This window comes from Peromyscus maniculatus, chromosome 19, assembly GCF_049852395.1.
Source record: "Peromyscus maniculatus bairdii isolate BWxNUB_F1_BW_parent chromosome 19, HU_Pman_BW_mat_3.1, whole genome shotgun sequence".
NCBI lineage: Eukaryota > Metazoa > Chordata > Mammalia > Rodentia > Cricetidae > Peromyscus > Peromyscus maniculatus.
The window spans coordinates 12,592,736-12,605,013 of record NC_134870.1 but is presented as its reverse complement, the minus strand read 5'-3'; the positions used below and the strand labels follow the sequence as shown (position 1 = coordinate 12,605,013).

Here is a 12,278-nt window from a genome sequence, read left to right as displayed (position 1 = left end):
CAGGGTAATACAAATGGAAGGGAAGAAGGGGGGATACATGACACTAAGGATGTGTGTAAATACCATAGTGAGCTTTAATTATGGAAGACACTTCATACTTCAGACACAGAATTTAGGGGAATCAATGTGGAGCTAACCTGGAAACCTCCTGCTTGAGGAGCAGTCTCACCATATCTAAAGCTATGCAAGCTGCCAAGGAAGGAAAGCAATCAATATTCCTACCCAGCCCTGCCCAGCTGTAAAGCCTCTGAACCAAAAGGACTAGTCTAGCAAGATATTCCCAATGGTGCAATAGTCACACATATACCTTGGAGGTAACCAAAGCTGTCTAATTGGAGTTGAGGCCCTCTCAACAGGAAAGAATTCATACCTGGTGCTGTAAACCTAGTGAGCTGCCTGTGGCTGACGAAGTCATGAATCTTAGAGGAGGAACTACTGCTGCCACTTTCCTAAACCAGAATAATTTTTAACTGCATTCCAAATATCCTTATTTCCACACATAAGTAGTACTGCTCCTTACCCTGCATCTAAGAAGTTTCTTTTGACAGGAGATGGAAACTATTACAAAAATTCACAATTGGTAAAAACGCAGAGAACCACAGATTCTGTAGGTACCCATCCACAATGAATGCATAGACAGCACAACCCCTACACCTAAGGCTTAGGGAACACCCTGGAAGAGAGGGCAGAAATAGTACAAGAACAAGAGGCCCAGGATAGACGCTGTAACATTTTGTCTTCTACAGAGGACAGGGAAGCCATACTCAGGAAATCTTCACAACACAGTAGCCTAAACAAGAGCAGAACAAGGCAACACCAGTTAACATGCCAACATGGATGGGGAGAATCTCACAAGGCCCCACCTCAAAATGAAGAGCTAGAGATAATAAACAACTGTTGACAGAGGAAGAATCAGTCTTCTCCAGTGATGATCCCCCCCCCCACCCCTCCGATAGGCTAGTCAGTCCTAAGTGGTCAGCTCCAAGCACACATACACATATGCAACACTAAATGGAATATATATATTGTGTCTGTCTGTGTGTATGTACATTTTTGTGTAACAGTAATAATTAAAGAATAAGAGGTCATGAATTTGAGAAGGAAAGGGGACATGGGAGAGTGGGAGGAAGAAGAGGAGGGGGTGAAAATACTAGAAATACAGAACTCATGTATGATATTCTAAAAAACTTAATTAAATAAGAGCCATAAAAATGGTAGAACTCAGTGTTAAGGTCGCTCAAAGGAAAAACTATAAGGCATTAATGGTGACAAGAGTTTTCAGCAACACAACTGTGAAGCTGGTGTGGTTTTCACAACAAGATGAAAAGAAAGTGGACAAGAGTTTCTGAGAAGAAAGGCAGGCAAAGACAATGAGCTCTGTGTTCCTCAGCTGGACGTCCAAATTGCCATGAAAATATAGATGGATATATTTCTACCACAGGGACTGTAGGGACCATACATACCTCCCCAGCATTCCCTAGTAGATAGGGAACGGCCATGGTATCTAGAGCCCGCCAGTTAGATTTCTGCCTAATAACTTGAACATTGAATCAATGATGAAAACACAGATGGTTATGACGCTTTCATGATTACCTGCTCCAGCACAGCAGACAGTGACAGCAGTATGTAACAAGAGCCACCAGCAATGAGGAAAGCATCACCACAAACACTGTGCCACACAGTCTTCTGTAAGCATGACCTCGTTCGTCTGTGTGCCCTTCTTGTCCTGTCTGTTGATTCTTGACTTTTAAAAACCTGCTTCTCCAGATCCTCCATAAGAATTATATGAGATGAACTACTTTACTGCTCCTTCCATGCCCATGTTTCTGCCCAAGTTGTCAAACTTGGCTCTCTAATTTTGAAATCTGTAGCTGTGTCTGATAAAGTCAACATTTTCAACAGTGCATCCTGTTCAGGATGAAGGGAGTCGTTTTTTATATTGTTCTTCTCACGTAATCTTTCACTCATAATCTACAAGTGCTAAACTTACCAAATATTAAGGGAACCTATACAAGACTTAAAGGAGCTTACACTCTGGTAAGAATGCAATGCAGTAAGTTCTATATGAAATCATGATTCATGGGAAGTTAGTGACAATTAAATGCATTCTAAGTACCATACAGAATTTAAAAAATTACAAATTAACATTGAAGAAAGAGTATTAAAACCACAAAACTTTTAAGGATGAAAGAATATGGAACAACTATCAGATACAAAAAGAATATTATCTAATAAATCATAACAGGCTCACAGTATCTCAGGTGCCACATTCACTTATACATGAACACAAGAAACATCTCTAGCACAAAGGTTAATCTCCATTGACTTTTTATAGCCAGTTAAACTATCATTCATGGGAGAGTACCAATTGGGTTGTCTTCATTCTGCTAAGTTTTTCTAATGTTTTTTAAGTGAGATATATTTTGAACTTTGTAGGGAGATGTCTGTCTTTTTGAACTGCAACTCATATATTTGGGAAATAATGCTTCAAAGAAAGTATTTAGCCACCTTTGTATCAAACTGTGGCTATATTATAACTCAGTTTATGATGAAGGATTCTAGAGAACAGCATGAGTGACCCAAAGAGAAGTCATCCCTTTACTCATTCTTTCCTAACTGTTGTAATGTCATGTGAGTCTGTGTCTCAATATGAGGAAGCTGGGTAAATGACTCAGTTAAGTGTCAGCCTCACAAACAAGAAGACATCAGCTAAATCACCAGTACTCAAGTAAAAGCAGCATGCACCTTACTCCCAGTTCTGGGAAGGTGAAGATGGGAGAATCCCTGGGACTCACTGCTCAGCCTATCCAATGAAACTCAAAAGGAGCAGATTGAGGGACAGACGTTTCTTTAAAAAAAGAGGTAGCAGGTTGTACTTACATACAGGAAGGAGAGAGAGAGAAAGAGAGAGAGAGAGAGAGAGAGAGAGAGAGAGAGAGAGAGAGAGAGAGAACAGAGAACAATGAAAAATAGTTCATATATTTCAAACAAAGCATGGGGCCATATGGGAAGGTTTGGTGGAAAGGAAGAAAAATGAGAAATGATGTAATTATAATCTCAAAAGAAAAAACTTAAAAATAACGTGGAGAGCAATAGAGAGAGAGATATCCTGTTTGATCTCCAGCCCCGACACACATGTGCACACACACATGCTTATGGACAAGCTAACACTTACATATACACACAAAATAAATAAATTTTAAAACAACAAAATGACAATGTTTAATACACATTTTAAGTGAGGACCTATTATAGACAAAGACTGTGTTTAGATTCAGAAGGCTAAATTTTAAAAGAGTAAAATAAAAACTTATGTTAAAGGGCTTAGAAAGAAGAGGAAGTATAGCTCCAGAAATGATGTTGATCACAGAGGTTGAAAAATAAACTTAACTAACGTAAAAGAAAACTAATTATTTGTTTAAAATAATATAAACCCAAGAATACAAAAAAAGTTGCTAAACTGCAAGAGGGTTTATGTGGTGTATGGCAGGCAGGGCATGCTAATTTCTGCATATTGTCAAGAAAGCAAGCATGCATCCCTTTTACAACAGCCCTGCTTTATTGAATGGAGCTCCGTATGGCTGGCTGGGCTTTAGCTTAAAAGAAATCTAAAAAGTCTTTAGGCAGAGGACTCAATAATAGCAGATCTGTTCCTGAAACTCCTATGCAGCTTCAGGGAGATTTGGAAGAGATTAAAGACCAAAAAAACTATTTGAAATGTCAGAACTAGGTAAACTGTAATGAATGAAAGGGGGTCCAAGGCTTAGATACACACATACAAGTCCCTTTAAGACAGGCATGTTGTCACATTCTCCTTGTGTGAATGGCACACTTGCAGGAAGTATTCAACAAATATTTCAATGTATCTGACAAGTTTCATTTGAAGTGTCCACAGTACTTAGGGACAAACAGTAGGAATCATTCATATAAATTCGAAACTCGGAGAAGATGAGGGCTGACATTTCCACCAGGAGAACTGCCAATGAGGTGTGTGAGCAAAGTTCAGAGATGCTGAGCTGTAGAATGAAATAGGGGCCTGGACAAACCCAAACATGTCCTAATTAAAAGAGCAATGCATAGCAGAAGGGGAGGATCCAGTAGGGCAAACTAAGAAGAGTGTTGGGAAGAGAACCAGGACAGAAGCAAGGATACTTGACTAAGCAAATTAACGGAAAATCTGGAGTTAGTTAAAAGAGAGAGAAAGAAATGGAATGGAATGTACACACCAAACATGCTGTGGCCATCTCTTCTTACAAAAGCTTGAAGATATTACAACATGCACTTTCCCCTTAAAGACTAGAACTTTCCTTATAGTGTTTTTAGGATAAGTTTCTCTTCAGGATGAGGGTGAAGAGAGTGTGGAAACTCATGGAACCCTGACACCTAGAGAGTAATTTACTTCTATGGTTTTAGCCAAAGGGTTTTGATATATGCACAAAGACCACATGCATAGCATTTATTTAAACATTAAAATTATAAAAATAAGAAATTTATTTACTACATCAAGAGTCCATAATGACAAAACAGACAAATAAGGCCAAAGACCCAGTCTCAATCACCATCTCGCTGAGATTTCTAACAGGGGTTCTGCATTTTAGTTGATGAAATCCTAGGCACATTCCCTCTCTTGTGACTATGGTCTATACCACCTCTCCTCTAAGTCACAGAAAACTGGAACTCATTCTTAGCTTTCCGATTTATTTGGAAATAAACTGTTGCATAACAGTTGCTTCGGAAGAATAAAATACTCACCCCCAAAATACCAGCTACAGAATTATTTTTAAAAGTAGGTTTAACCATTTTTCTCCTATTTTTTTCTGTTTTCCTAAACTCATACCTGCTCATTAGGCAAAATAAATCCATGATAAATAATTGTATCATAAATTAAATGCATATGTGCACATGCTTAGACAAATTTTTACAAATTTTAATCTTGTCTACAAAGTATAAATTGCAGTACCTCAGAGAATTCTTCAAGTTCCCCAAGTTTTGCTGAAGCTAAGGTCTCAGATGTCATTTAAGTTATATATTTCAGCTATTAAAGTCAATGTTCTGACAAGCCCTTTGGCTCAGATCCCAGGGCATGAATCTGCCTTAAACCGACATAAGAATGTGTCAGAGGGCTATATGTCAATCAACCTAGAGAAGAGCCTAGTCCCAATTTGGTATTGTCAGCTGCAGACATTAAACCCAGCAACAGTTAATTGTTACCACTTCAAGTGGAAATACTGATGGAAGAGGGGAGGAAGGTGTCTAGGTTCAAGAGATAAAGCTGTTAATTGCCACCCGTCTGTGTAGATTTGTTTAATAATGAAAACAATGTGTCTAATCATATAATGTTTCTATTTGTTCCCTAAGGACTCTTCAGAGAAACTTTCAGTCAGGGCGAGACTTCAGCTGCTACCAACTGTGCGGGGACAAAAGAAGAGCAATCCAGGCACTTGGTGCAGGCAAAGAGCTCAAAGTAGTTCTGCAGACATAAGGCCAGGGAGGAGTCAAGAGCTGGACACACAGCTTTTTGAGTCAAGAGCTGGACTCACAGCTTAGGGGAAATGTGGAAAATGTCAATTCCTCACAAGTGACAACTTCATGCAGAATTCTGACACAGTGAGAGAAGACTCGTAGGGGAGGGAGGTAAGGATAATGAGAGGGAAAGGGGGAGGAGGACAGGGAATGGAGAAGAGGGGACTGAAAAGAAGGGGCCCTTAAAAGCAAGGAAGGAGCCTCCTGGTGGAATTGAACCCTCACCATGCCTGCCAGCAGCAAATCAGTTACTTCTTGATCAGTTAAAATGGCCATGTGATCAAGGAACAAAAACAGCGAATCGGGATAGAATTAAATATTTCTAAAATGATGCTGTTCATCCGTGCCCCTTAAGGATCCACAAGTGGCACTGAACACGTCCTTGGACACTGACATAACTCTAGCTACCTTCCTCATCTCAAGAGCATGCTTTCTGGAGCGAGTGCAACACAGTGCTCTGTGCGAGTGTATGCGTGGGCATTATTCATGGAGTTTTACTTTGCTTCATTTGGTAAAAGAAATACAACAGAATTAAGTTGTATTATTTTTCTTTTTCATAACCTTTAGGGCCAATTAGTGGGTGGATCCAGAGACACCTGTCTGGCACCCTCTTTTGCTGGAGAAAAGAAAAATGTTATGTTACAAGGAAGAGTTCTTTATCTTGTACTTCCCCGTGGGGACAAGAGGGAGATAATCCTCCACCTCACCTATATGTCTGCCCCACACTACAAAGCACTACCCTGCCTTTTAAAGAATTCCAAGTCTCTCTCCTAATTGTTCACCCTTTTCTGTTGTATTGTAGGTCCATCTCCCAGCAATTTTCTGACTAGACAGAAATTTCTAGACTTCTCTGCTCACTGGACACGCTTTCGATTCTCTTCTTAGGATGTTCTTCTCTCTTCACCTGTTTAACACCCAAACCCAGTTTCAGCTCATCCATTAAGCTCTCCAAGATTGCCAGGTACAACACACCGCTTCTCTGGTCTGTGGACCTGTATGTAAATCAGCACCTGCCTTATTGTTCAGGTACAACCCACACATCTCCTTAGTCACCTTCCACCTAGTCACTCCTCCATCGAACTGAAGTTCCCTTCTCAAATCCTCCATCCCAGCAGTTGAACCATCTAAAGAATAACCTGCAACATACACCTTACCCGGTATATTTTGTATTTCTAATGCATTTGGGAAAAGTTTTACAACTTTTGCATTATTGAATGCTGTGTGTCCTCGGTGTTTCCGGGGAGCAATGCCTCTCAGGTCCAAGGTCTCCAAAGCTAAAGGAAGACCATTTCTGAGAGTCAGTAAATCATCTGCCACCAAAGTATTTTTCAAAAAAGAGACAAACCTAAAATATAATCAGTTCTTAAAATCCACTCTCACGTCAAGGGGGAAGAAAAGTAACTAAACACTAGAGCTAAGTTTCCATGACTCATAATTTTAAGTACACTTGGCTCTTATAAACTCGAAGCTGGTTTCTTTCTAAATAAGCATGGAGTAAAAAACAAACCCTCTTTTCTAGCTTTCAAATTCTAATGTGAAATTTAAGTTCCATATTTGAAAGACGAGATGATGAGAGACAGACGAGCACGGATGGTACTAAGCGGAGTCTCAGAAAACAGCTGAATCAAACCAAGAGAAGTTGGTGATTGAAACCAAAACTCCATTTGCAGCAACCGAGGAGCTGGGATCGGAGTCAGTGAGCACACGCACAATCATATGCATATAGTGTATAGTAGACATCATGGGATGACCCCAAATCATAAGTCAAAGCCACCTTTTCTGTGAAGAGGCCTGAGGACACCCCAAATTTAAGCACCAATGGCACAATGACAAAAATGCACAGAGAGGTTCCAACTCATTATCATCTCAGAGAAATTATATTTATTTCCACAATACTGAGACAAAGACCAAGTAACCAACCAATAACTCAATAATTATGTAGTTTTCTGTTTTAACAGCTCTGTTTTAAGAGAATATTAATAGTTTATTTCGGATGTCGTGTATTGTCTAAAAGAATCTTTACTATGTAAAGCTTCCTCATAGATTTCCTTTGCTTACTAATACCTTCCATGCAATTTAAGAATGATATGATTTATCAATTTCAATTTACTCAAAACCTTCAGTAATCCTACTATAAAATAAAAAGGTATTTGTTTGTTTTCTTCCAATGAGGCAATTTTATAGTTTAAAAAATTATGTCACCAAAGGTCACCTTGAACTACCAAAAATAAATAAATAAATAAATAAATAAATAAATAAATGAAACAAATTAAACTGATCAGTGTCTGAATGAAGGCATCTAAACTATAAGTAAATCACTTGCCATACTGCCAAACACAGAGCTACTGTCAAGTTCAGACTTATTTTCACGTGCCACCGAAACTAAACAAAGATTGTATGGAATCAAACACATAGAAGGAAGCTTGGAACAAATGAATAAATTGAACCATTATCTTAAAAGCAGCATTCCCTCTCGGAACAAAACAGAAGAAACTATCAAAAAGCAGTCCTCAAAGCCCCAACATTTTTGCATGTCAGAAAAGAAAGAATTAAACTAGAATAAATATATAAATAACAGTATGTTCTGTGTTAAGCCAGTAACAAAGAAACCCCTCAGAGCAGTGAAACAAAGTCCCGTCAAATCCTCATTTCTTACAAAATAGCAAGAAGATCTTTTCACAATGGTAGAAACTGTATTTATAGTAACAGAGTGAAGAGTTGAGATAAAAGCCAAAAGGATTAAAGTCAAAGCCTCAGCTAGATGTGAGTTATGGTTTTGATTTTTATTCTTATTGTGGTCTGCAAATATTAAGACAGAAAATACTTCCATTTGATTGGGGGATCCTTTGAGACTCTACAACCTCAGAAAGAGCAGATGAAACAGATGAAAACGCATCTGGCTGGGGAGCAGACTCCATATTAAATGGCAATGCGCAAAGTAACAACTACAACTGCAGAAGGCCATGGGGGAGGGGCGTGGAGGAGGCTAAAGGCTGAAATTCTGCAACTGATGCAGGGCAGGCAGGCAGAGAAAGGGAAGCAAGAGAGGGAGAGGAGTGGGGAGGGGTGGTATTACTATCTTAAGATGGCAGCCTGTTTATAACTACTGCATTCCTGAAAACAGGAGGCAAATGATGACCCCATTCCTTCCCTCCAAAGCTAAGCAAGCCCACCACGTACAAGCATGACACACCCAGAGGAAATCCCACAGCTGGTCACCGCATCTCTATCTAAAACAGACTGCCTGGAGCTGCCACTCAAGAGTTACAGAGCTGGAGCACTGTCCACTTTTCTTACAAAGAACGCAGTCCAAAAATTCTGTTGTCAACTAGAAATTCTTTCTCACTGCAGAAAAATTCTTCTTCCACACGTTTTTGTTTCTCTTCAAATGGAAGCAAAGCTACATTTTAAACACAAGCTTTGGGACACACTTAAAATATCTTATTTCACATTTTCTCTCCCCTTGTGTCTTTCTTCTAGAGAACACACACACACACACACACACACACACACACTCCGGTAGATTATATGCATACACAGCACGAACTGGAAGATTATCCTGAAAGTTAATTGAGGTATTCCATCTTTAGTTCACTCACTGCAAAGAACCACTTACCCAGTGGCATATTCTTCATCCCATTCTTAATCTTTACTTTTTAAATCAGATGCCTGGTTTAACATTTGATGGAGAAGGGCACAAAGTCCCAAACAAGAGAAAAATCAGCGGGAGCACACTGAAAATATGGAATGACACTGTCTATCTCTCAAACGATTAAGAAAGGATTTTTTCCCCTAGAGTGTAAAGTAATACTATTAAGTATAAAAGTAAAGATACTTTATCATGCAAGTATGGACGAGAGCTCAAGTGCACATGCCCTCATGCAATCATAGAGAGAAGAGGAAAAAAATGTGGCTATTGCCCAAATGGATCGATTTCTCCTTTATTCACTTAAATAAGTTAAGAATTATCATAATTCACTTTTACAAATCACGAATTTCTGAAAATGATATTTCCAGTACAATTACTTGCTATTTTATCCAGTATTTTATTTCAACTGTCACATTTTGAACACAGAAACATTTGTACAACTACCAGGGGAAAAATAACTTGAACCAAATTGAAAAATTACCATAACTACTAGTTCAATATGTCTGGTTAAAATAGAGACATCTGGTCTATCATTAAAGCTTTTGTGTTGATTACTTCTAATGTGTCTTTGCCCATTAATAAACTTTGCAAGAGAGGAAAGAAAAAAAAAAAGCAACTTTCAGCAACAACCAAAAGCCCTGAGATTACGAAATCTATTGCAAGACATATCAATATCTCTGTTACCGTTCAGCCAAATGAAGCTCAGTTCTTCTGAGAATTCTTCCACAGACTGCTGGAATACAAATGTCTGGTTCTGAATTCCATCAGAATAATGATATCTATTAAATAATTCTCTGCAGGCATGGCTAATTCATGAATCGTTATTTTTAAATATTTATAAATCAACCTCATTGTGCGGTTGTTTAAAATGTATACACTGAAACTCTATAATAGCCCTTGATTACTACTCCAAGGAATCTGAATAATGTGTTTTCAGAAGCCTTGCACACCCACACACAATTCTGAATTAATGGCCAAGCAAACAATAAGTAATGTACTTGTAAGCTGGGCAAAAATCCCACTGATAAGTCAAACTGGCATCTACTTAACACTTCTTTTCACTCCTCACATATTCCCCCACAACTAAGTTTCCTGGCCCAGGCAGTTCATTAAAGAGTGGCTATCATCTGCCCATTCATCCACAGAGAGACAGACTTAGTGATTAGCACAATCACAGATGAGGGCAGAAATGATAACAGACACCAAGGCCAAATTAAGAGATGAAGAAGTAGAAGAGCTCGGCCACTCCCGCTCCCAATAACCAGACTACAATTCAAAGGGACTTTTGTCACTTCTTGGCAGGGCAATAGGGCCGATCATCTAAAACCCTTTGCTAGAATCCAGAGACACAGCAGCAAGGCCCTTCAAGGAAACTCAGATAATTACTTTTGACAAATGTTCTCCTTGAGCATAAGACTTACTCGGAACCTTTTAAAAATGACTACAGTTATGCTAAAACAGTCTTTAACATCTCCAACCCAATAAGCATCTTTGGGTCTCCACATCCCACCCCCAATCCCAAGGCATGCAAACTGCTTTCTTTTGGCCAGTTTATAACAGATAGCAAGTTGGTGAATAAATATTTGATTTATGCAGTCGAAGCTCTAAAAGGCTGAGCTTCGAATGCAATGCCTTGCGTTCCCGTGAGACTCGCTGTACAAAAATATCCTTTTAAAACACATACACACACATAAAAACGTTTACAGCTGTCCTTTAAACGATTGGGGGGGGGCATAAGAAAAGAGACCCCCCCAAGAGACACACAAACACACACATACATATATACACACATGCACCAAAACCAGGACGCCGACGCCCCTCTGCCAACCAGCATTTCTATAGAGACATTCTTACGATGATTAAAACCTAAGCTCCGAAAGGTTAAAGAAAAGGAATACCAGGCCAGTTACGCCGCCCAGCAAGCCAGCGGTAAAACACACGTAGCTGCACACTCCTAATCTCCCAAGACAAATGTCACTGACCCAACTTCACCAAACACACACACACACACACACACACACACACACACACACACACACACTCAGGAATTGCACACGTGCAGAGAACGTAAGGCACAGACACCGTGGCAGAGCACAGTACCTACAAACAGCGCGAAACGGGTCCACACAAAACATGCTCGCACAGTGTCCTCACGGAATGCACACGACACGGCACACAGACACAGAGCCCTAGCCCACATGCACACGCCTTCCAAGTGCGAGTCGGACACACACGGTGCATGCACGTGTGGAAGATCTGAACTCACAAACGCGGGACACACACACAGACACCCGGACTGTGCACGGAGTTATTGATGAAATTCCAGGGGGTGGAGGGCCGGGGAGGGAGTGGTAATTGCCACACAAAGGTCTCCTCGAGAGCGGTAGAGAGGGAAGTGCCCCGCACCGTGCGCTCGGAGATTCACCGGTTCGCGGGAAGCGCCGCGGGACTCCCAGCGCCAAGTCCCGGGAAGAAGTGTCCCGGGCGGTCCCGGGTGCGCGGGGCGCGGGGTCCCCGAGATAATCCTGCGCCCCTCGGCGCGCGCACGCACACGGGGACCCCGGCAAGCCCACTCCCGCGGAATAACAAAGAGCCGTAGCCGGGGAGCGGGGGAGCGGGCGGCGGCTCAGGGCGAGGGCCGAGGCGGCGCGGGGCGCGGGGCGGGGCGGGACGTACCAGGCGGGCAGCCTCGGCCCAGGTGCGGTCCTTCTTCTTCCTCTTGTCTTTCATGTTTGCATCTCATTGATGGTGCTGAGGATGACGTGGGGGGGATTCCGCGGGTGTTCGGGGTGCGGGCGCCGAGACAATGACCCAGTGACCCGGTGACCCGCACTCGCGCGGCGGGGGGAGGCGCGGGCGGCGGCGGGAGGGACGGAGCGCGGCGGGTGGGGGTGGGGGGCGCGCGGCGGCGGCGCGCGGGGCCGGGCGGGGGTGGCGGGACCAGGCGGGGGCGGGGCCGGGGGCGGGGGCGGCGCGGGCCGGGCTGGCTCGTGCGGGGCTCGCGCTGCGCGGCGGCCGCGGTGACAGCTCGGGGGATGCTCCGCTCGGCCCCGCGAACAACAATACACTCTGACGTCACGGGGAATGGCGCCGCGCTCACACTCGC

At 41.9% G+C, this 12,278-nt stretch overlaps 1 protein-coding gene across 1 annotated transcript in view; it reads right to left on the bottom strand.

Moving 5' to 3' along the window:
• Positions 1–11,981, bottom strand: part of LOC143269526 (putative Polycomb group protein ASXL3) — a 49,761-nt gene extending 37,780 nt beyond the window's left edge. Inside the window, exon 1 of the mRNA XM_076554796.1 lies at positions 11,849–11,981. Within this exon, the coding sequence (XP_076410911.1) occupies positions 11,849–11,902 (54 nt within the window). The 5' untranslated portion in view covers positions 11,903–11,981. The remainder of the gene's footprint in view (positions 1–11,848) is intronic.
• Between the last annotated feature and the right edge of the window lie 297 nt (positions 11,982–12,278).